At 39.9% G+C, this 26,411-nt stretch overlaps 1 protein-coding gene across 4 annotated transcripts in view; it reads right to left on the reverse strand.

Annotated features, from left to right (window-relative positions):
- Positions 1–905: 905 nt before the first annotated feature.
- The window catches only part of PLEKHG1 (pleckstrin homology and RhoGEF domain containing G1), a 2,146,741-nt gene continuing 2,121,235 nt past the window's right edge, over positions 906–26,411 (reverse strand). For all 4 annotated transcript variants that reach the window (XM_044090606.1, XM_044090581.1, XM_044090674.1 and 1 more), the window contains 3 exons: positions 24,574–24,669; positions 20,658–22,326; positions 906–2,948 (listed from right to left, as the gene is read on the reverse strand). In XM_044090606.1, the coding sequence (XP_043946541.1) occupies positions 1,846–2,948; positions 20,658–22,326; positions 24,574–24,669 (2,868 nt within the window). In that variant the 3' untranslated portion in view covers positions 906–1,845. The remainder of the gene's footprint in view (positions 2,949–20,657; positions 22,327–24,573; positions 24,670–26,411) is intronic.

The following is a 26,411-nucleotide window of genomic DNA, read 5'->3' on the forward strand; positions in this document are numbered from 1 at the left end:
TACCCAATAGTCAGGACTGCAGCAATGGAAGACGAAGAACATCACCTCTCACTAAGATCATTTTATTTTTAAATATATGTCTTGCTATTACAAGTTCTATGCTGACTTAATTATCTAAATTTCTACTGCATTCAGTATCTGAAGCAAAGGCAGCTGTTGTGTATTCAAAGCAATCCCTGTTGAAAGGACCAAGGATCTGTTGATTAACACTGATGACCAAGGCAGGGCATTTTCTTTAAGAACATTAAGTTAGCAATAGATAGTTCAAATGAAACAAACTATTTGAAATTTAATGAAATGGGCATTCCCTGCTACCTTTCAGACTTTTGTTTCCCAACAGCATGTAGCATTAAATAAAATCCCACTGCCTGCCTTCTTGTAACTTAATTTACACATTTTGCTAATTTTAGGCAATGCTATAGGGCGTCAGACAGTATTATGCTGTTCAGTCTTACTTGCCAGCATGCAAGCATGCAAGCAGTCAAGCAGTCACACTAAATTCTATCAAATTATCTCCAGTATATTGAAGGAGATTGCAGGGGATGCAATGCTAAGAAGCATCTGCCAAACACACTGTCCATTTTAGCCTGCTTCCTCATCGTGTAATGATTTATTACTGAGCACTACATTCACTCACCTTATCAAACTCGGTGTATAGGGAGGTGTGCATATCTACCCACAGCCAAGTCCCTGAGGATGCCTGAAGTGAAACAGGAGATGAGACTCAGAGGCAGGCAGCATAGTGAGGTATTCTACCCCCAGCTTCTGCTGGACAGGTGTCACACTCCTGAAATGAAGTGTTCAGCAACCAAGCATACTAATACTCTTACTACCACGGCGCTTTCAGAGTGCACACTGTTGCACCCCCCCCCCCCCCCGTAAAAACTGAACAGTTACTCCACAACTTCTCTTCCATCTGAAAACAGAGAAGGCTAAAATAAAAAAATTATTAAGAGCTGCAGTTCTTTAGTACCAACAAGTCCAGAAGTGACAAGCAAATGTAAGTGTCTGGCAAGTAAAGCAACAGCATCGCTAAAAGCTCCATTAATTCAAGCAAGATTAACAGAGAGCTATCCTGGGAAGATCATAGAGCACATTTCATTCTCTAATATGAAGACGCCAGTCATGCTAAATATAAAAAACGATTCATTACTATCAACTGTATAGGTCATCCAAGCCAGTAAAGGTATAAAGTGCTGTTCCTGTGCTGCTCAACTGGGCTAATGATTTCCTATCAATGTGACTAAATGTGCATACATTTTATGCACCTTCGGTGTTACCACCTTATGTTCATGATCAGGTTTCCTGACTTCCCTGGTTGTTTTTGTATGTATGCATGTGTACATACACACACACACACACACACACACACACACACACACACACACACACACACACACACACACACACACACACACACACATACAAAAATAACTATTCCAGTTCAAAAATTTCCAACTGCCATTTCTTCACAAGCAGGGTATGTGTAACAGTTTACAGTTTACAGCAGATCACAAAGCTAATAGAACACTGAAGAAATGTATAACACAAAGGAAACAGACATTTTATGACAGAAAAAACAAAACAGTGCGATGTAAACCATGCTGAAATGTACTTCAGATACACCCATGTCTTCAGTATTTGGTTAACAATACATACTTTGCCCTTAATGCATTTGCAAGTTTCACTAACATAAACACGTATAATTACAAATTTACATTTAAGAAATTCCTACCCCACAAATTTTAATAAGCAATAACACATTGGCTTATGCTGCCAGTCTATATTTTTGTAAGTCCTTGGCTATCAAGCCATTTACAGTTTACATTTATAAATGGAGAAGTCTTAAACAAAGCTACTAGAGCTAAGACACTGGAACTTTTCCCTCAGAGACTGCACTATATTCTGCTGGCTAGGAGAAGGGACTTGCCACAAATAGTCATTCAGTTTACCAGTATCATTTCTGACAGGTAGAGAATGCCCAGCAGTAGCCCTGCTGCTTAATGACCTCACAGAAGTGCAGGGAGAATTCTGGCAATGTGACAGAGTCTGGCTGCTCAAAATGTCCTCATTAGAGGCTCTGTTAACAGCTTTGCTTTCTAAACACCAGTGTGCTGTAGGCTTTTCCCTTAAGTCCTCATCAGCTTCCTCACCATCAGACTTTATTTCTACATAGTCTTCATCATCTTCTGCACTGTCTTTGAAATTTGAAAAATAGTTCATAGTTGCTATCTGTGCCTTTGTGGCTGACTCCTTGGGCACAACCAAGACTTTCTGTGAATCCTGCAAGATAATGTCCGATTGCTGTTCGCTCTGTTTCAGTAAAGGATCGGCACTGGCAGTTGCAGATGTATCACCATGGCTGTCGTACACTAAAGTTCTCTTAGATTTGAATGGTTTGGTACTAGACTGGCCCTGGAGAAATGTGGAGTCCAATGACTTAATGGTCATAACAGAGGAAGATGACTGAGACCTGTTGTAAGACTGAGGTTTTGACACCATGGCCCTTCCCAAAGAATTGTACATATGGTCTTGTTGAAAATTCTCCTTATTTGGTTGACTTATGATAGCACTCCATCTCTGTGATGGGATCTGTGAATGTACAGAGCTCTTAAGAGAAGGCACTGAGCAGGCTGGTACAAGTTTCTTTTGTGTGCTGGTCATGTTCATTTCTGTGGACGAAAACAGAGACTTTAGTTCATCGAGCTCTGGCCAGGAAACAAACTCCGACAGTTCACCATTACTGTACGTTGAGTGCAACAGCCAGTCTTCAGAATTCATACTCTGTCTGTCTAAATGGGAATGAGATGAAGTGTTCAGCTGTGGGGATGGACAGGATTTGACAGTCACTTCACTTGCACTCAGTTTTCCAGAATTCTGGTTTCTTGGAGAAGTCTCTCGGAACATAATCTGGTCATACAGTTGAGAGTATTCTGCAATTCTTGCACCTGCAAAATGCAAATATTTCAATCATTAGAAAAAATGGCTTTGCAATAATGACATACGAATCCACAACAGCGTTTACAATATCCGAGTACATGTAATTATTTTAAAATGTAGCTCTATTTTTTTAAGGTTTCTCTGCTACACTATTAAACCCAAACAAGCTACATGCGATGCAAAATACTCATTAGCTATCTCCTTTCCACAATGCAGTCTGCTGGTTAAAGCCAGGGTGTACTGTCAGGCATCACTAAACTCTAGGAAATGCATAATAAGGAGTTGTATGCCAGTCCGAATATGTAAACAGATGTGACAATCAGAAAGGCAGACTTTTGGATGAAAGTGCATGTTTGGTGGCAGATAAAGTCAGAGTAACAACATGAGCATGTAAATGACAACTTGTAGAACTGCAAAATTAAATGGAAATGGCAAATGAGGCCCAATGTAGTAAAAGTAAAAACAAAGCATGCACTACAGACCAAGAGAACTACACTACATAAAACTGTGGCCTCTCTACCTTGGAAGCACCTCCTCGTTACATCTTTAAACATCTGCTGAGCATCTCTTCACCAGATATGTGAATCCCTGTCTTGTAACAGTTAATTTTTCTGTTGCTTTAACTGTAAGCAAATTCTTTTTGTTCCTTAACTAAATCAGATTTGTTAAAACTAGATAAGTAGGCCCCAGCCGTAAATACCTCCTTTGTTATAAATTGTCTCTGATGCATTTTAAACTGGAATTGTGTAGACTTGTAGCACCTTATTTCACTTTGCTGTTGGTTTACCTTGGCTTAAATCCTCTCATTAGCAGTAACTAGCTAGCTGTTTAAATTACTGGAATAGCACTGCACTTAGTATACTTTTTTGTGTGATTTGCATTACCAGGACTGTGTTTAATCATCTAGCGGCAAGTAGTGCTAGCCTGGTCTATCAGAGTTGGGAAACGCATGGGAAGCCCTCTGAGTGTAGTCATTTATTGCCGAGCTCATTCCTACAGAGCTCAGCAATCTTTAGCAAACTCGTCTTTGAATCCAGTGTTGTTTTTACTGTATCCACAGCCATCCAAGCTGACATAAGAAACGTTACTGTATTTTTGTGCTTGCACTTACTAATGTAAAGGATTACTACTATTTTACAATATTTTGAAAGCATTTAAGCAACTGTTATCTCAAAAAAATCACTATTCTTCTCTATGTTTTGTTTACTAATCTGCCCTGATTTAAATCACCTTGCAGAAAGGCAATCGAGCCAGCACTTCGGAGTTTTTCTGCACTTTAGAATTACTTTTGCTGTGTTTTTACATTAAGAATTTCCAGTGTCATCCATCTTGTGACAGAAGGTGTTTTCTTGGTTTCTCTGAGTTAGTTTTCAGTTTTTATTTTAATGTGGCTATAAATTAGGTGCATTTACACAGAGTTGCTCACCACGCAGCGGAGATTAGCAGTGCCTTTACAAGTACCAAATGCGTAGGCTGCAAAGTTTACCTAAAGCTAATACTTAGGAGTTTAACCTACAACACAGTAAAGCTTTGAGTGGAGCTAAACTTAGGGTATCTAGTTAGCTTGTTTAACAGCACTAATAACAGATCCTAACTACCTAAAAACTAGCCTTAATCCCAGACCCCACACAAGTGACCCCCTTGTAAAACCAAGTATTTAAACCACAACAAGCCAACCCTAATACAGGCTCTGAGAATATGGATATACATTTTCCTAATGTCTCTGTAGCCAGCTTGGTAGATATGGCCATCCTAAGATAATGTACTAATTGTCTCATGTAGTCTGACAACCTTTTGAGAGATGTAAATACATACATAACTTCCTTGGAGGCTAAAATCTTACTTACTAACAAGGTTGTCAAGAAGACACACACAACATCCTACACAAATACCACTCATCATGAACAGACCTTCATATGCAGAGGCAGTTTAAAAAAAAAAAAAAACTTTCCAAACCTCAAAGACCTCCCAAGCCATCTAACAGCAACACCTATCCTCAGCAGTCACTAAAGCACATATGAAAAACAAACCTAACACCACAGATAAGCCAACACCCAATTGTTTCCAAAGAACAAAGCCCATACTCAATACTCTAGTCATGGGAGAACATGATTAACAGGCCATGTTGCTTTACCAAGGATGGTCTGCACCTGTGCCCTCACCCCAAACAGGCTTTTGGATATTGGCTAAAACTTTATACATCCCCTTACACCCTTTTTCTAAGAAATTGTTAAAATGACAAAACTACCAGCATTGCAAAAAAAAAAAAAATCAAAACAAACTGAAAATGCTGCTGCTCAATGCTAGGAGCCTAAACAAGAAGCTCTACACTCTACCATCTCTCCTCACTCTGGAGGATATAGACATCTGTGCGATTAACAGGCCTTTGTTTACAGCTGTAGAAAGTGCTCCAGCAGTGCAAAGTTATAGTGCATTCCACGCATTAAGACCAACACCACATTGGGCTATAGCAACAAATACAACTCAAGATTAGTTAAATAGGATGATGCCCTAAACTTCATTCATGTCTAGGTCTCCATAGACAAGGTTGCGTACCATTTTCAGGCCAGCTAAAGGTCAACCTCTATGACCAGCAAAGCTCACAACTTGTACCTAGACCTAGCGGATGTGTTCAAAAAACAATCTCTAATTCATGGGAGACTTTAACCACCCCTCTATAGACTGGGAAATGTACACTGGCTTTAACGCATAGCCACAACATTTTCTGGACTTTTTCTACACAAACATCCTGGGCTAGATAGTACACACTCCAACCAGGGGCTGAAACATACTAGACCTAGTACTTGGGAGAGCGTAACACCCTCCCCCAATCACATCCTCATTGATGAGGTCAGATCAGAAAGCTGTCGGGCTCAAAATAAAAATCAAACCAGAAAACCCAGCTAAACCAGTAACAGTTAAGAACTATACAAACGTTAATCCTATTAAGCAACAATTTGTCAAAATTAACACAGCTGTATATGTGGAATCATTCACAGAAACACTGTATAAATATGCAAATAGATGCATTAAGGTTGCCATACTTACCAGAAGCAAACTCAGATCTAACGCCAAGAACAAACCCCACTGATAGAATCCTAACCTTAACATCATACACAAGTAAAAGAAAAAAATTCATGGCAAAAATCAAAAAGAGCAACTTTCACCGAAACAAGAGCCCACTGATTCAACTAAACAGGAAATTAAGAGGTCTAATAAAGCCAGCAAGGCCAATTATGAGGTCAGGATAGCTTCTCAGGCTAAGGGCAATCACAAAAGTCTTCTTCAGTTATGTCAGGAACCTTAAAAGTAGCACACATCAGTATACACAATTGGTGGTAAATGGCACAACCTTCACTGAACAGGGTGATATAGCAGATCTCTAGCCAATAAATTTAGCTCTAATTTCACCCCCACCCCCTCCTGTGAAATAACCCCTAGCATATCCCCCCAAGTAGGTCCTGGCAGTGCTCGCTAAGACCAAAAACACTGCTTCAATGGGCCTCAACAATATGGCCTCAAACATGACCTTGCAGGACCACTAGAAGCAATGTTCAACTACAGCTGCAAAACAGGTTACATACCGAGTGAATGGAGGGCCGCAATGGTCATTCCTCTCCACAGGGGTGGACCATCAACTGACCCCAGGGACTACAGACCCATAAGTCTGTCAAGTCTAATGTGCAAAGCTATGGAATAATTTAACATGGAAATGATCAACAAGGACATTGGCACTCTGACACTGGATGCACCCAGTTTGGCTTTGTCAAAGAAAGATCTTGCCTACTGAACCTGGTAGAGTACTTCAAGAGGGTCACCAAGGCTATGGATAGGGGACAAATGGGTACTTGTGTATTATCGCAACCACGCTTTTGCGGCAGTCGCAAGTATGCTTTCTCGCTAGCTTCTTCCATGCTCCATTGTGTATGCAGCTTAACTGTGGAACAATTATGCAAAGAAAATCCATCTTAACATAAAAATAATCATTTTAGTCACAAACTGATTTTCACAATGACGTATTACCACAACCAAGTATATTATAATACTGAATCTTTAGTTTTTTCCACAGTGAATGATCCAGTATCAAATTCAAAATCCACACAGCATATAGTGGGTTGGTCTTTACTTAATCAGATCAGTCAGTTAGTTAATAAGCCTACTAGTGTAATATATATTAAAAGATTTGATCCATAGTCTGACTTTCGTATTTTTGCTTCTGACCTGCTTTCTTGTCCTCCCTCCAAAGACTGTATATGTAACAGTTAAAGCCGTTTTTAAAATGCTCCGTGAAATTGCATGCAAACACGGGAAACTGCCTTTTACTTCGTGAAATGCATTGAAATGTAGGTGTTACACTGCAATACATTAACAATAAATTTGAATTATTTTCTTAAATTTAAATCAATTTTAAAGCATATTAACACATGTAGTATTACACTCCAAATACAAACAATGGGTTACTTATAAATTGTGGTAGCGATACTAACAGGCCAAACCTGTGGTAGTGATAATTACAAGCCACAGAGAAAGCTTGATACAAAGACTATTATAAAGGGAGATATGTGAGGATGTATTGTTTGTAAAAGAAAAATAAAAGAAAAATTTCCTGTCATGCTCATAACTATGTGCATCCCGCGTTAGCTTGTGGTTAAGCTGCATACATAGTGGAGCATGGAAGAAGCTAGCGAGAAAGTGTACTTGACTACTGCAAAGGCATGGTTGAGATAACACGAACCTGGTAGAGTACTTCAAGAGGGTCACCAAGGCTATGGATATGGGACAAATGTTGGACACAACCTATCTTGACCTTGATTCAATACCCCAATCTGATATTGTTGACAAACTTTCAGAACTAGGCATAAAATCCCTACATAACTCACTGAATTGCTAATTGGCTCACAGATAGTCTCACCAATCCTGACTTTTTGGGTCCTGTTTCCACCAGGAGACTAATCACCAGTGGAGTACCCCAGAGCATTGTGTTGGGACTGCCCCTGCTTGGCATCCATTTTTCAGAAGTCAAGACTAATGTCAAAGGCCTCTGGCTCACCAAGTTTGCAGATCACTGAAAACTGAGAGCTATCATAGATTACCCCTATGGAACAAGCATCCTACAAGAGTGCCACTCAACTCATTAGCAACGGTATGGCATCTAGGTCCAAGGAAGTTACAATACCATTGTACTCAGACATTATTGGACTCCTCATCGAATACAGTGCCTCCATTTGGCAAGTACCTAACCAGGCACCTGCAGCAGTTGGAATGCCCTCAAATGTTTCTCACTAGGAAAATCAAAGGTATTAATACCCGGTTCTACAAAGGTTGCCTTAAGGAACTGCCCCTTTAGTCATTCTCCTACAGGTTACTAAGGGGTGATCTTTGTCTGGCATATTATCATCAGACCCATCTCTGACAGACTTCTTGCACATCCACAAAACAAACAGTACTAGGAACACTTGATCTATGGATCTGAACTTTGCCTGCAACATAAACAAACATGTTGGAGAGACTGATGTGTGTGTCTCATAGGATCCCCACACTATGGAACATGCTCCCCATCAACATGAATTCCAGTTCATCCCTGACCGTTTTTAAGTGAAACCTTGTTCATTGTATTTATTTTACATTTGTTAACTGGGATGGTCCGACTGGATTAATGGCCATTTTCAGTGGAGGCCTGAGGAGAAAAGCTCCAAGGTACATGCACACAATACAATTATCAGAACAGTTGGTGTATGGCATATACACCCAAGTTACATTTACTCATAGGTTACAAAACAAAGCAATACAATGCCACATATCAGTGCAAGAATGTATAAACAGGTAGTAACAACATATTACCTTCAGGATGAAGAATACGAGTAGTTTTAGTTATGGTTTTGGCCATTGTGATATAGACAGGGGTGACTGAAGAGAGGACACTTATAGAGGAGAGGCATGTGAGATGGACCGGGTGTTAGTCAGGGTTGGTGCAGGGACATATCCAGTGTGATTTAAAGTAATAGTTGATCTTGGTTTTGAATACAGTTAGTGAAGGTTCTAGGTTCAGGTCTGGTTGTAGTGAGTTCCATATCTTTCCGACAGAGTTAGCAAAGAGAGAGTCACAAGCAGCGTGGCTGGATTTTACTGTTTGAACTAGGAGTTTGGTGGAGGAGCGGAGTGGTCGATTGCTGCTCTAGGGGCAGATCAAATTTTTTAGGGCAGGGGTATTTTCTGACCAGTGGAGGAGTTTATGGGCAACTATGAGCTGGTTGAGTTGTAGAAGGTGAAGTAGTTCGAGCCAGCCTAGGGCATTTGGGTTGTGGCAGAGGTGGGTTCGGTAGGGTGTGCCAGTAGCAACTCTGGCGATATGGTTGTAACAAGATGATAATTTATTGTGATCAGTTTTGTTCAGGTAAGAGAAAAGAGGAGAGGCATAGAGAAGGGTAGATAGCAGATGGAAGTGGGCGATTGCAATTCTTGTGGGTGGGGTGTGGTATGATTTGATCCTTTAGAGAGAGCCACATTTTTTATTGATAGTTTTTAGTTTGATTGATGTGCACGTCAAACCTTAGATTGTGCCACCCAAGAGTTTAGTTTGAGTATCTGGGGAGATAATGGTCCCATTACTAACTGTTATACTGAAGGTTGGCGAGGTGGACCTACGTGTAGGGGCGAAGAGGAGTAACTTAGCTTTGTTGGGATTTAGGATTAGATGTTGGTTTAGTAGCGATTTTTCAACCAAGTTAAGGGTATCTTGAGTTATTGTGGCAAGATTTGTTGGGTTGGTGGCAGAACAAATCAAGGTGGAGTCGTCTGCATATTGAATGCAGGCAGCCGCTGGTATGATTGTGATAATTTCATTTATAAAGATGGAGAAGAGAAGGGGACCTAGTATTGAACCCTGGGGGACTCCTAGTCTGATGGGGAGGCATGAGAATAGTTTATCCTGCCACAGGACAGCTTGCTGCCTGCTTTGTAGGTAGGAATCAATCCATAGGACTGCCTGATTGTCTAATGTGAAGGCCTTCAAGGTGTTCATTAATATTTTGTGATCGACCATGTCAAAAGCCTTGGAGAGGTCTAGGAAGATTGCAGAGGTAAGTTTGTTATTGTTGTGGTTTATAATGTTAGTAAAAGAGAGGGGGGCTGATGTAGTGCTGTGATTTGGCCTAAAGCCATGTTGAGAGTTGGATAGTAGCTTGTTTCGTGTGAGATATTTCATGAGTTGAATATGAACACACTTCTCCATAATTTTAGCTAGTGGAGACAAAATAGCTATGGGCTTGTAGTTAGACAGTTCAGTGGAACTGCCCCCCTTATGAAGAGGTATGACGTGAGATTTTCCATATGATGGGGTTGGAGGCTTCTGATATGGTTCGGTTGATTAGCATTGAGATGGGGTATGCAATTGCCTCTGCTGCCTTTTGTAGGTAGTCAGCTGGGAGGAGGTCAGCTGCCAGAGTGGTGGGTCTTAGTTTCCTGAGCAGGGCCATAATGAGTTGAGTGGACACTGGCTATAAGGAAAGGATGTATTGGTATACGTACTGGTAGTATTTGGATTAGCGCTGGTGGGAGTGAGCTGGCTAGCCAATGATTGGATAGTTTCAGTGAAGAAGGTGTTAAAAGAGTTAGCTATATCCTCTGGGGATTTTTGTTTGGTGGCAGAGGGGGGTGGGGTGGTGGTCTGGCCTGGGTGGAGGAGTGAATGAATTCCTGGCCAGAAGTTTTGTGGTTTGTTTTGGTGTACTTGCTGTAGTTTACGGTAGTAATTCTTTTTATCTATAGTTATAGATTTTTGGGCATCATTTCTTAGTTGTCTAAATTTAAGTTGGTCTGGCAAGGTTTTAGTTGTGCGATAGATGGCCAATGCTTTATTCCTGAGTGTGATTTTGTATCTTTAGTAATCCAAGGTGCAACACTGACCTTGGTTCTAATGGTACATGTGGAGGCATGATAATTGAGTACAGTGAGGAATTTGGTGTTAAAGTAGGTGACAGCTTCATCTAGGGGGAGGTATTTTAGGGCTGACCAATTACATACCTTTAGTTCATTGTTAAACTTATTGAGATCAAAATTTTTGTTGCTTCTTATATTTTTATAGAGTTGGTAGCAAAGGCTAACCTTACGTTTGAGTATACAGGTGAGGCAATGATTACTTAGATCATCAGGTAGGGTGCCTGATGTACAGAGATGTGGGGAGTTGACTAGTATCCAGTCCAGGGTACTGTCTTTATTTTGTGTCTTACTTGACCTAGTGGGTGAGGATATGGTTTGGGTAAACCCATGAAGGTTTGCATGAGTTGTGGGGTATTTAGAGGAGCAGGCATTCCAGTCAATATTGAAATCCCCGAGGACAATGGTTTCTTGTGGGTGGCTGTTAGACAGCCAGCTTAAGAAATCTTCAAGGGTGTCTGTGTTCTTCCCTGGGGAAAATATAGACACAAACAATGTTTATGCTTTTGTGATTATTAATATGTAGGTTTATGATGATAACTTCAGCGTTACTAAATTGGGGGGGTTGTAGGGTATCTATGGTGATGGATAAGGTGGACTTATAAAGTACTGCTACACCTCCATCTTTTTTATAGGAATGATCTAGTCTGTACATATTGTACCCTGGTGATAGAATTTTATTGTCCTTGGTGGTAGGTTTTAGCCATGTTTCTGTAAGACTTAGTATATCTGGTGAGTGCATTGCCAGGAGGGCATGTAGGTGTTGGATTTTGTTGTTTACACTCCTAATGTTGAGCTGGCAGCCAACAAGTAGTCAGGGGGTCGGTTTGATGGGTCGATGCTGATAGGGGAATTAGAGGGGGTTTTAGTGTCAAAGGTATGGGTTGGGCTAGGGTTTGGGTGGATGTCGCCATTCACAGTGAGGTTGTTTTTTAACTTAGTTATGAGTTTCCCGATTCTGAGTAGGGTACTGTAATAGAGCCTGGGTTTAGGACAAATGTATCTAGGTCTAGAAGGGACATAGTTGACTGGGGTTGGTGAGTTGAGTATATGGGAGGGGGGAAGGTGATGGTTTTTGTGCATTAGTGGAGATGTTGAGGTTCTGAAGCTAGGGTAGTGGAAGCCAAGGTAACTCTTGTTCTCATAGGAAGAGAGAAAAGGGATGATAGAAGGGTTAACAATAATATGGGAAATCAAATTCTCTCCTGGTCTAACCTCCATGTCTCAGATCAACAGAGGCCAACAGTAAGTTAACTAATCCCAAACTAACAATCCCACACCCTCCCCATGCACAGCCCTTATCTACTTCATTACTAACACCCTGGTGGTCGATAGCTTAGTGCAAATCTATGAAAATAAGAAAACAATATACAAATCTTTTTGCCCATCCCAGTACACACAAGTGCCTGCATGTTTTTAAAACACTTTCAAATAACATTTCTGAAACATATCAACAGATGGTCTACGGCAGTTATCCTTCATGGTAATGTCACAGTAATACTAACACTGGGCAAAGGATCTTGATTTGGATTTCAACCTTGATTGCCTCTAAAGTGATAAAGGGATATGAGGGAGTAAATCCTTAATGAAAGAATAAATGACACTGGGGATTGTTTTCCTCATTTCTGATATGGATGTGAACATAGTTAAGTTGAACTTATGGGGTCTATGTCGTCTCTCATTTACAGGGCATATATATGCAGTAAGATTCTAAACAATTCTAGCCCAAACTGTTTGCCTTCAAATACATGCCAGTAAAATAATTTTAAATAAATCTTCCATTTCTGCAAAACAAAACAGCTCACATAGACAGTATAGAACAGATCATACCTTGTATAATCAATTATTAAGTCCATTAGCATCAAACTCCTTGCCTTTGACTTTCTCAAACATACAAGCCTCATATGGACAAAATGAGTAATGACCACGGGGGAACACTATTATTCTCCATATGTTCTGAACATTTGACACACCTATATCCCAACAGGATGAGTGTCCTACTTACTATATACTTTCTGCAAAAACATAATTGTTGTGGGGATTTGAAGACGACTGTATTAGAACATGTTTGGTGGAAAGTAAGAGTTAGTAAAACTTTACACATTTTTTTGTATTTCAAAGAAAAGTTTGATTATTTTAAAATCCGATTCTTTAGTATCATACGGGTTAAACTATGAATGTAACCGGAGAGATTATCTTACATTTTTAGTTCATACTATGGTCATGATATTTTTAGAAGGTTTATCTTACATTTTTAGTTCACATTATGGTCCTGATTTTTTACAGGGTTTATCTTACATTTTTAGTTCATATTATGGTCCTAATTTTTTTAGATGTCATATTTGTTTTTAATTGATGCAATTAGGTGCTCAGCTTCCTGTTTCTGTTTTTCATACATACTGTGTGATTTCTTGTTTTCAATTCTCCCTTGAAGGCTGTTATGCCATGTCATCATGTACATAACTAAGTTTTTGATGGAAGCAGTTGTCATTTATGCATTCCTCTAATATCAATCAGTACCTCTTGTCTCTGGTCATAAAATAGAACTGATTTGCAGAAAGAGAAGGCACAAACATATATTTTGCACTGCCTTTCCCTACACTGGCACACCCACACTAGCCAACTGCACACCCACACTAGCCAACTGATGGAAAAACCACTGGACAACAAGCAACTTGTGATCCAGCTGCTTCCATTGGTTTAGCTCTCCTGGTATCACACAATGGCTAGAGGGGCTATAATAGTGAGTCCTTAGATATGGAAATTGAGTATGTTCTGGGCTGTAGGGAATAAAATATAAAACCCTACTTTTTAATGAACACAATGGAAGCATCCTCTGAAATTAATAACACAAACCCAGATAGAGGAAAACTGTGTTTTGTGACAACATATAATAGAGCTACCTCTGACGTAAGAAGAATTATTAATAATAATTGGTGTATATTAACATCTTTACCAGAATTATGTCCTACAGTTTGTATGATACCCAGTTTTTCATATAGAAACTGTCAGAATTTAAAACAGAAGCTATGTTATAAGGACATGTGTGTTAAGATAGATGGGTAGCTTGTTCCAGAGTATAGGAAGTTTCTGGGACAGGAATATATCCCTCCACCGTGTCCTGTTTATTGTGGTGACAAGGTTTAGGTCCCTCGAGCATGTAGCTCAGAGGGATTGGGATTTCTTTAGGTGTAGCATGTCCAACAGCTCTGGATTTGACATAGCATTATATGTTAGTCAGAGATCACCTCGGAATAGGCAATATGCTATGGAGTAAAGCTGGAATTTTTTGAGGCAGTCAGTGTAGGGCATTTGTTTGAGGCCAGTAATCCTCTTTGTGAGGTACATTTGGTGTTAAGTAGATTGCCGCCTATGTGGTAGCTCATGGGTACAGAGTTTTTACCAAAGGGGATGACACTGCTCTCTTTGGCATTGAGATTGAGGCCATGGCTCTGACACCAGGCATCTGTCTCAGTGAGGCCCTTCAGTAGGATGTCCACATCATTTGAGGACTTGATTATGGCTCCTAGTTTGCAGTCACCTGTGAACTTCATTAGCCAGAGGCCTTCTGTGTTAGCTTGTACTTCAGAGAAGTAGATACCAAACAGGAGAGGTCCCAGGACGGAACCCTGTGGTACTCCACTTGTCACTGCTTTGAGTTCAGATTTGGAGTATACAACTTTTATAGTGTGGGTTCCATCAGTAAGCCAGTTGGCAACCCATCTTGTGACGTAGGAATTTATACCTAGTTTAGTGAGTTTAGCTATAATTCCAGAATGGGGGATGGTGTCGAAAGCCTTGGCGAGGTCAAGATAGGCTGTGTGAACCACCTTACCCTCATCCACGGCTTTGGTGACTGCCTCAAAGAAGTTGATCAGGTTCAGGAGGCATGATCTGCCTTTCACAAACCCAAACTGGGTGGGATCCAGAGTTTGGAGGTTACCAATGTCTTTGTTTATGAGTTCCATGATGATACGTTCCATGGCCTTGCAGACCAGGTTCATTAGGCTAATAGGTCGATAGTTCCTGGGATCAGTGGTGGCTCCCCCTTTGTGGAGTGGGATAACTGTTGCTGTGCACCATTCAGTGGGCACAAAGCCTGATGCGAGGCTATTACTGAACATGGTGCTTAAGTGGGGAGCCAGTTCGTTCTGAAGTTCATGTAAAACGCAGCCTGGGATGTTGTCCGGTCACATGGATGCTGTGTTTTTGGCTTTAGAGAGTGCAGCTTTTACCTGCGTAGTTGTGATTACAGGGACTTGGCATTCTTCCTGTATAGATATGGGCCCTTTAAGGGGTGAGAGGGGGGTAAAGTCAGCACTGAACCTATCTGCCAGGATGTTGGCAATATCAGTTGGTTCTGTAATTTTCGTGCCTTTGTGCTGTAACTCAGAGCAGATCTGAGTGTTGACATCTAGGTTCCTGGTTCCTGACATAGGTATAGAATGCTTTGTGGTTGTCCTTGGATTTAGTGGCGATTTTGTTTGCGTAGCTAGCTTTGGAGGATCTTATAAGGGATCTCAGCTTCTTACTGAGTCTGACCAGGGAGCTCCTCCACTCATGGGATTTTGCTCTTTTTTGCAACAGTTTCTTCCTTCTGTTGTACAGTTTGCTTATGGCAGGGGACCACCAGATTGGCTTCCTATTTTTGGAGGATAGTGTCTTGGTTCTGTTTGGGATAGCAGGATCCATGCAATTGTTGTGATGTTATTAATAAAAATAATATTTTTCATCACCCAACAACTAAAAAGAATTATGGATTTTGAAGTTCAGCAACATGTGTTACAATGAAAATAATATAAATGTCTATCGGTAATAGAGGTCAGGCATTTTATGTTGGGAAATCAACTAGAAAAGTGAAGGAAAGAAGAACTGAGCACCATTCAGAAATAAGGAAAAAGGGTGATACGAATTCCTTGGCCAAACATATTACTGAATATGGTAATGCACATAAATTCGCTTTCAGAGTGATAGACTATATAAAGATGTACGGAGTGGAGATTTAAATAATAAATTTGAGATGAAGGGATATCAATGAATAATACATCTCTGCAGATATATCACCAGGTTTAAATCAAACCTGTACTAAGATATAAACAAATGTGTTTGAAATAGAGACCCATGCTTTTAAAATCTGTATTATTGTTCTTAACTAGGATGTTAATTGTTTAATTGAATAATGAATGGCTGTGTGATTTTTGATAGTATAAATATGGTTGGTATGTGTTAGTATTTTATACACTGATGAAGGGTTTGTTTGACCTGAAAGCTCTGTTTTATTAAACACTTGTTTAGTGCTTGGTTTATTTCATATGTTATTCAGCGTTGGCTTCATGAACTAAGCTTTGTTCTGCAACTGTTTGGCTTTTTTGAGATTTGTCAAATAATGGCTTCCTGAAAAGGAGACAGTTGCCAAATGAATGTTATGTAAACGTGCCACATTCTATAGGTGCACAGGCATCCTACACAACTGCTCATCTCCTTGTCTCTGTACTTACACATAGCTACAAATAAAGTCTTTGACTTTAAATGTGGACTTGAAAGCTTTACTGAAATTGTAGTATGGGTAAATAAACCTACCTGTAAGTAACTAAAACCAGAAATATAATCCAAGTTGTTTTTATTTTTCTTCAGGGTCAAAACTGACAGCAATACTGACATGAATGAAAGATATGTTGAACATTCCCTTTGCAGGACATGGTTTTATTAACCAAGGCAACTAACTATAGGCCTTGAGGTCTAGCAAGCAGGCGTTGAGTTTCATATTTTCAAAGAAAGAAAAGAAATCCATTTCTGGGCTGCCTTAAAGATCAGCAGAGTTTACACTCATCCAGCTTACTTCAACTTATGACAAATACGAGTGACAGCCTATCAACCAGGATAGTATTTATCCTTAGGAAATAACTGGCAATCAAATAATGCCCCTGCTAGGCTGCCAAACTACAAATTCTCAGCTTTCCCCGAGAAGGTTTGAGAGAGAGAGAGAGAGAATAAATTGCTTGCTAAAGTAAAAGACCTCTGAATCAGTATGACAGCAGAGGAGCATGCATCCCCTCGGTTCTGCTGCTAACCTAAGTTCAGGAATGGGATTGGATAGATGGCACTGTCAATCTGGGGGGGGGGGCAGGGAATTACCAGCACCCATCTCTCTTATCACAATGGCAAAGTTCAGGGGGAAAGTCCTGTGCAACCCTGTTGTGGAGACGAGGAGTCTTGCAATATGCCTGCTTAACAAGGGTAGTGGCAAGAGTCGTGATATCATTTTACACACCACTCCCCAAGTTAGGGATCCAGACTAGCTCCTTGCATATTAAGGCTTCTAGTCCTGCATCTCATATCTTCCCTAAGGATACCTTGTTCCCTAGACAGTAGTAATGTGTAACTCAAGGTCATCTCTCAGAGTAGTGAGGGGTCCACTAGGTGTCAAGGCTACCTCGGTGGGGGGGTAGCCTGGTAAGGAAGGACCAGTTGGGAGCTATACGGAGTGTGGATAAATTAACAGAGAAGTATGAGAACTGATTATCAAGAAAAATTTAAAATAAATAAATACATAAAATAAAGGAATACAGAAAATGTAGGTGCAGTAACCTGGAGGCAGCCTGAAGACCTTATTTCTAACACTCTGGCACCTGAAATTCCTGCAGTGCTCAATAGGCTTGGATTCTGTTCAAGCCCAAGTGACACTCACTTCAAAGAGTGAGAAACTGAAATTCTTAATGAAAACTTTTAACCGAAGAAATGTTAATAGTGTCTTTGATTAGATTTTGCAGAAAAGAGTGAAAGAGTCTTCAGAGTAGTATAAAAATGAATTCTCAAAAATGGGAGACATGAAGGTAGCACTCAAGTACAGTAGCCTAGTTGGATAGCATAACCAGTCTGTCCATGTTCTCCGACTCACCTGCTGTTGTGTGCCTCCAGCCAACCATCAAACTGCCCAACGGTTTGCCAGAAAACTTCAAATTTTATAGGAAACAGACCAAATATATTAGGCAAAAGTTTGGACATTTTAAAAAAATTCTGGACGGGTGAAAGTTATGCTGGACATCATGAAGCAGCACTGAATAATGTACAGAATTAAATTATTTGGCTGCAAAAAATCATGGCACTTCCACCTTTCCTTATAAACCCATACAACCTACTATCCCTCCCACAAACCTATACAAACCTCCCCCCACACACACGCACACACAATTAATATGTGTTTCCTGAAACACAATGCAACTTAGAATGTGCACTTTTCCACCTATAGGAAAAAGTGTTTTGCGATTCTACTATGATAAACAAGTGCAATTTTCTTTTACAATCACAATGGCAAGGACACAATGTACTTTGTGTTGCTAAGAGTAATTCTTCACCCTCTTTTACATGACTATCTGCATTTGCCACTTTCATCAATCATCCTTGTATGCCACACCCATACACCTCAAATTCTGGGCATTTGCTTTCTCTCTCTTGCCCTGCCTTCCTTGGCAGTTTTCTCAGTTTATTTCTCTTTTTGACTAACCTGCCTTCTCTTTATTCTTAATTTTGACACCATTAGTTTTTAAATTTAAAATCATTTATTTTTGTCTGTGCTTCTGCCTGATCTGGATTAGTCTCAATGCTAGCAAAATAAGCACCTAATCCTTCTTAGATTCTCCTTAATCTAATTTGTTTTTCAACAATCATTATGAGCAAAAACTGCAGACATGTTTTTCATTTTGTTTCGCTGTTATATTCAATATAATCTTCATGCAAAATGAAAATTACTAATTTTTAATTTGTTCTAACCCTAAAGACCTGATTTTGTTGTTTGACTAAACATTCTCTTTCTCACAATACATTCTATCCCCACAAAAAATTATATTATTATCCACTCCCTACATTCTTCTGTCAGTGCTTATTTCCTTACTAGTTGTGCTAATCAGAACTACTGTTTACTTTCCGCATTTTCAGTCATATTTGCACTGCTTTACAGCAACTCTGGCATGTCAATGTTCTTAGTCTTTGATCACAGACAGCATAATAAGCTCTTTCTCTGAGCTGCAGAAAGTGCTTTTAGAGCTAAGAGCACACACATTTCTCACAATCATTTCCATCTATTGCTGTTACCCTGGTGTATCACATTTCAAGCCATTCAGTCTCGATGTTTACTTGAGAACAGCAACAGTGCTCTATCTTCACAAATCTGTATTTTCAGAAACAAAAGATTTATGCCCAAAGCAGGAAGGAGAGATAGCAGGGCTACAAGCACTTTGCTATACAGACTTTTACTGGCCTAAAATTTTTAATCCAATGGGACATGCGACAATGGAGCCAAAGAGACAAATTCCTAAGGAAAGTTTTATGGCATTTCATACAAATTCAAGATGGTCTGCATCAAACAATCTGAACAGCAAAGAAATGCCAAACAAGGTGAGAGTGGGCCGGTTTCTTATCTCAGACATGTGGCAGTGTAGGGATCATTTTCGTATGGAAGAAAATTCATTCTGAGACAAAAAATCTTGTACTTCTGTAGTAGTTGTACCTACTATTGAACTAAAAAGAGATTCTAATAACATAATACCAGTAAATACACAGCTGGCCAGTTCCATTACCATAGATAGATAAAGCCATGACTATTATATAGGTCGAACCAAATAACCAGTCCAACAGTACAAGTAAATCACGAAGGCACGAAGTTCCTCCAAAAGGTTTATTTGACAACAAAACACAGCAAGAACCAACACTGACCTAGGTTTCGTCGTAAAGACTTCCTCAGAGTGTTGGTAGTCACACAATTTATACTAATCATTGAATAAATTAGTTAATTACACCAAGCTGTTACTCTGCTTAAGTATAAAACAGTATACATTAACAGTTTTGAATTCTAAATATCTCACTTATACATACAGCATTCAAAAAGTGTAATAAATGTTACAGTTATGCTTTTGTACACTTGTATGTTGATATTGATGATAAACCTTTTGGAGGAACTTCGTGCCTTCGTGATTTACTTGTACTATTATATAGGTGACCCAAGCTTGATTCATCGTCTGGGTCCTTGTTGGTAATGGTGCGTTGAAAGGGAAGAGTGATGTGGCTTTGTCAGCTCACCTTTCTTCAGAAATAGCGATTGACGGAATTAATGCATTGTTCAGGAACTAACTCCCTCAGTCCCTGTGATAGAATCCCTGATGAAGATTAGAGACCATGTGGGAACACTATCTAAGAGGGGGAAGGGCAGACATGAAGAGTTATCTTGCTGTTATGCCAAGTACACCCCAAAATCCTGTAGCAGTACAGGATATGCACTGTGGATTTAGAGACCACAAAGTGGAAAAATACTAAAAACTTCCCTCATTAAGCTGTTTGAATGATGTTCTCTCTTGGTTAGCCCTCACCTGACAGGGGGGGGGGGGGACAACAGGGCAAGTGTCTCAGAGAGGGGTGGATGACTGGCAGACAAGAGTAAAAAAGAGCAAAAAAATGTACACAGGGAACACCTTCTCTGTCTATATGTAAACTACTTAGATAATTTTACATTTTCTCAGAGTTTTCTAAAAATCACAGCTATTCTAAATTAGACATCTCTTTCATTTCTAAACATTTTGTATCAAATAGATGTTTTTATCTATCATTTTAGGCCAAGAGGCAAATAAATCAATCCGCCAGTTAGAAACTCAAATCCTTCAGTGTAGTATTACAATCACCTGTACTACCTGTAATGTAATACAGTTTTATGCCCACAATATACTTAATTCAGCAGAATATAAGCCACTATGATTTCACATAAAATTTAATGTAAACTGCTTTGTACTTACCAAGTGCTTGTCCTCCTTGTTTATTTTCTTCTAGAATTGCTGCAAGGTCTTTGTGTGTTTGCTTCTGCTGCCTGCTTGGCAACTGATCAGGAGTTGGGCTGCTTATCTTCAGCAGCTGGTTGGCCTTCTTAATTTTCTGACTGTACTGCCTAGCCATCATGAAAACCTTACTTTTGGCCTTCTCAGCAAACTCCAGTGCATGGTCAGAGTTTTCAGCATCAACAGTCGATAAAATGCTACTGGCAGATGTAAGTGAACTTTCTACAAATGCTGACTCACTCATTAAGGAGCTTTGGCTAAGGCTTAAAGATGGATCTCTCAGTGACTCCAAACCTTCACATATATGGCTTCTACTACTTATCTGGTAAGGAGGGGGATTTGTTGTTCTTGTGAACCTTGGATTACTTGGTAGAGATAGTGTAGATGATGAATAAGCGGTGTCCTTATACAGGTCAGGAGTGCTACCAGAATGCACAAATTCCTTCACCTCATCCCTGCTGACAGGAAAGGCAACAGGTAGGCAGTCTTTTTTCTTTTCTTTGTTCTTTTTAATATAATTTTCCAGATCATTCCAGATCTCATCCACTTCCTCAGAAAGTTTATCTGCTGCAGATCGGTGTGATAAGGAGTCGGAGTTAGAAGAACTATCAACTGAACTCAAGTTACCTTTCTGTATTGATACCTGATGATCAGAAGCATCATCTTCACTTAGCTGCAGACTGTCTTGAGAAATGAAACGACTTAGATTATCACAACAGGCAAAATCAGCTTCAAATCCCAAAAAACTATTTATTTTACTGCATTCACTGCTGCGGGAATGCTTCCAAGACAATTGGGCTTCTTCTGGAGGACCTATTGTATCATATATGTTCTCTTCACCCACTTTCAAATCAAAATGTGATGAATGGTTTACTGGAGTAGAAGGTTTAGAGTAGGACTCCCCTCTGTGCTCTAATGTATGGGCATTTTTCCAACTATCTTTTCTTTCCAATAATGTTGAACCATGATCTGTTTTCTCAGCACCCTTTTGAACAGTGTCCTTTCTAAGCTCTTGTGATGACCCATCCACACTCCGCCGTCTAGTAAGGCCCATCATTTTCAGATCCTCATAACTGATATTATCATATACGTTTTCAATATCATCAATTGTCAGTTCCTCTCTGGGTTCAATATAAAAGTTTGAGGTGCTACCATCAATTCTTGGAGAACTACTTGACAGTCTTTGAGCACCAAGCAGAGAAGCATCATTTGTCTTCACAGTTAACACACGAGAATGGCAGTGACCCTCCCTTACACTGCTAGCTCTTCTAACTGGCCTGCGATTACTGTGAGAGACATCATTCTGCTGAGGCATTTCAACATGCCAACTGCACGGTCTGCTGGAACTACCATCTTCATCTCGTAGCCTGCTCAAGTCAAAATTCGATGAAGCCTCTGTAGGCATAAACATTTGGTAGTCATCATCCTCATCTTCATTCTGTCGTGGGAAATGCCTTCTGGGAAACAAAGCTTGTCTGATCTGGTGGTCTGTCCATATACTTCTTAAAGCAGCAATTCTTCTAAGAACATGACGACCTTCAGAATGTTTAGAATGCTGTTCTGAAGATCGAGAAGTGACAGAATCTGTACCCACTTGAGATGACTCCTCTGCTGATGGTTCACCTGAGCTCTAACGAGATAAAAGAATGAAAATGAAAAATTATTTCAGACTCTAACTTAGTGTTAAGAAAAATCAGATGAAGACAGCATAAAAGAACAGTGGTGTAAAATCTTACCATAACAGTAGTTGTCCTTTCCTTCACTGCTGAGTATTCCTTACTGCAGTATTCTTTACATTAGGGAGAGTGCCAAAGCTCTGGAAGAAACTTGGGAGGAGGAGGAAGGAACAGAAGAGCATTCTAGGAAGTCATGAAGAATGCCCCTAGCAAAACCATCTCTAGCTCTGGAGATATTCAACTTATAGTGTATATCTCTTGCCACCCCCATAGTGCCTTTTTTAGGCAAGGCTCAAAAGACAAACCCACCTCAATAAACAACACAAGTAACCAGAAACTGAGGGTAATGCTACTCAATGCCAGAAGTCTAAACCTCAAAATGCACGCACTTGAGGCACTCCTTAGCATGGAGAAAATTGATAATAGTGCAGTAACAGAAGCATGGTTCATGGCTCCAGAGAGCACCCCAACACTACCAGGCTACAACTCATACCATACCTTTCGGCCCCAGAACCCGGACTGAAATATAAAAGGAGGGGGTGTATCCATTTTCATAAAGGATACCCACACCTCCAGGTTAGTAGCACAGCATGAGGCCTTGAAGACCATCCATGTGCAACTAACAGTGGGAAAAGCTGCTTTTCAGATCATAGCTTGCTACAGATCACCTACCTTGTCTCAGGACCCCCACTCAACATTCCTGAGAACATTGGAAAATATAAAGGTCCTACCTCACAACATGGTATTGGGAGATTTCAACTACCCAAACATTGACTGGGATAACTACTCAAGTACAAACTCCTTTGCCCAACGCTTCCTAGAGTTTATAAACTCAAACGCCCTGGAACAGCTGGTCACCACGCCCACAAGAGGTGACAACATATTGAACTTGATCATCACCAACATGGGGGATCAGTGCTCCACACCAGAGCTAAACCCCTTGCTGGTAAGATCAGATCATAAACTAATCACACTGGACATCCACATCCCAACCCTACCCCAAGTCAAGGAAACCACTATGAAAAACTTTTCAAAAGCCAACTTTACACTTCTCAAGACTGAGGTGGAAAGTTTCAAAGCCTCCTTGCTAAAGGATAATTCTGCCCAAACTGCATAATCCTTTTCAAATAATGCTATGAGCATCTACAGGAATGCATGGATCGAGCCATCCCAAGTTAAACCAAGACTCACTCCTCCAAAAGGAGGAAACCAGTCTGGTGGTCCCTGGCCATAAATAAGCTATACAACAGAAGGAGGAAACTATTACATGATAGAGCAAAATCCCAAAAAGGAAAGGCATCACTGATCAAAATTAGCAAGAAACTACAATCCCTCATAAAATCATCTAAGGCCAGTTTCGAAAGAAAAATTGCCAAAGACTCTAAAGATAATCACAAAGCCTTCTTTAGCTATGTCAAGAATCTAGGTGGCAACTCACAGATATGCTCTGAGCTAGTGCAAAATGGCAAAAAATACACTGAACCAACTGACATTGCCAACATCCTGGTAGACAGGTTCAGTGCAAACCTCACCTCCCCCCTCACCCCCAAAAGGGCCCGTGTCCATCCCAGAAGAATGCAGAGCCCCAGACATCACAGACACACAGGTAAAAACAGCACTTTTCCAAGCTAAAAACACAGCATCAATGGGACCGGATGGTATCCCAGGCTGCGTCTTACACGAGCTCCAAAATGAACTAAACCCTCGCCTAAATTCACTGTTCAAACTCAGCCTTACCACAGGCTATGTACCCAAAGAATGGTGTACAGCAACAGTCATCCCACTCCACAAAGGTGGTGCCACAACAGAACCTGGTAACTATCGGCCCTATAAGCCTGACTAGCCTGGTCTGCAAAGCTATGGAGTGAATCATCATGGAACCCATAAACAGAGACACTGGGAACTTCCAGACACTGGACCCTACCCAATTTGGCTCTGTTAAAGGCAGTTATTTATTTAGTTCTTTTGTCGGTAGTCAATCTTAAGACTTCTTCAGAATCCTGATTCTGAAGAAGTCTTAAGGTTGACTACCGACAAAAGCGAAAAATAACTGTTGTGTCCACCTGTGCGCCACATTGCTCTTTTGATTTACTACATTTAAAACATGAAAAACAATTTGTTTTTAATCAAGGCATCTATTGCAATAACAATACTAAATAGGAAAAATAGTGGCATAAGTATTTTAGCAAACTGGTACCTACCTGAGTTGTGCCTGTGCTCAGGTTAAGGCTTCTTCGTTTTTCAATGTTTTGTGAACCACGGCTATTTAGTCGTTTTCGACAGCCTTTTGTCTGTAGCTAGAAAATAACAAAGTATGAGACCGTGAACAATACATTTATTTATAGATATATATATATATATATATATATATATATATATATATATATATAAACAGTTGATGCTCTACCACTTTTACTTGGGGAGAAAGAAAATACTATTGTCAAGCAGACAAAATGTTATTGTTTGCATAAATCCTGAAACACCCTTTGTAGCCAGGTTTTCAGAGATCTGGCTCCATAGTTACAGAAGCACCAGGGCAAGCAGTTGCTATAATGTGAACCCTGCTTTTTACACGATGTTTGGAAAAATCATTCAATTCAACGCCACTGATTCATTAATAAATCAATGAAGTTGAAAAACCCTCACAACTGTGCATCCTTGAGGATATCAGTAACTACTTTCATTGTCTCATGATGTAAAGAAATGTCGCATGCAGCAGGACCAGATCCGCAGCATTGTCTAAAGGCCAGCCACCATTGCTATGTTAGGCAGTGCATGAATATTCCACCTCTCAGCAACTACTTGTGCCCTTCATTCTGTCCTGCTTAACTCTTCTCAGTATACTCTTACAATACCTCACATTCATATCAAGATCACTGTTTTATCATTCCTACTAAGTGTGTATGCTCCATCTAGTTACTTTGCCCAACAACTTATTTGCCAAGTTAATGGCTTTTAACTACAGAAACACTCTAAGTGCTAGTTTGTAAGGCCTCCAGCACTGTACACAGTATTCTAGCCAAAACCACATTACTGTAGCATATGCCATAAAAAAATGGCATATTCTTCTCAAGTCAACCTTTACTGCCACACAGTATAATGTCCTTTCAGTTTTTAACAAATACCATTCAAACTGTGTTACATAACTGTGTTAAATTATGATGTAGCAATTGTTTCCCAGAATCCTTTCTTCCTCTTCTTGTAGTAGTTAACTATCTGACTGAGTCTTTCAATAACTGTACATTTTATACATACCCCAATTTTATATTGTTGTTAAACCGGAAGGCCTGTATTTACAGAATGTGAGGGCTGGGTAAAATCGGTTTCAATCATTTGTTAGCACTTCTGATAAAACTGAGAGTGAAAGAGCAATAAACCTGATTTAAAAGTGAAGCAAAATGCTACAATGTTTCTTACCTGTGATCATTTTTTGTGTTTGGTTTGCATGCATATGCAAGCACAACACTGTTGCTTTAGCTGCAGAGTTAGCATAGCAGTCCAATATGCAAATTAATAAAAAAGTCAATATGAAGTGTCTCTGATGAGGGCAGGGCAGCAGGAAAGTGTTGTTTCATAGCCATTAAAGAGCTTATGTACAGGTCTTGAGTCTTGCAGTGAGAAACAGAAAGCAAAATCCCACAATTGTATTACACACTAATAATCTGTTATTTGGAAGTACACAATATGCTTCAGCAATCACTAACTAACCTTTAGATTTTAATGTGGTAGCTTTCCAGTATGTTAACAAATGCCAAAGAAGCTTTAGCAGTACTATGAAAAAGATTCACAGTGCTGTTGGACATCCTGACTGTCCTGTGATGCTGCTTGTTGCATGGCTAAATCCTCTGTAACTCCATTATGGCCTTTATGTTTTAGCAAGAACATCTCTATGATGTCCGATGTCGAGGAGTAATAGGCAAAAAAGAATATTTCACTTTATTTTCCATGAATGGAAATAACATTTGTTGTGGTTTCTGCATATGGATAAAGAGCTCATATAGTCTTGCAGTACAGTTCATGCTTTTGAACAATGAAACAA

Source organism: Protopterus annectens, chromosome 1.part0 (assembly GCF_019279795.1).
Source record: "Protopterus annectens isolate FY-2018-M chromosome 1.part0, PAN1.0, whole genome shotgun sequence".
Classification (NCBI taxonomy): Eukaryota; Metazoa; Chordata; order Ceratodontiformes; family Protopteridae; genus Protopterus; species Protopterus annectens.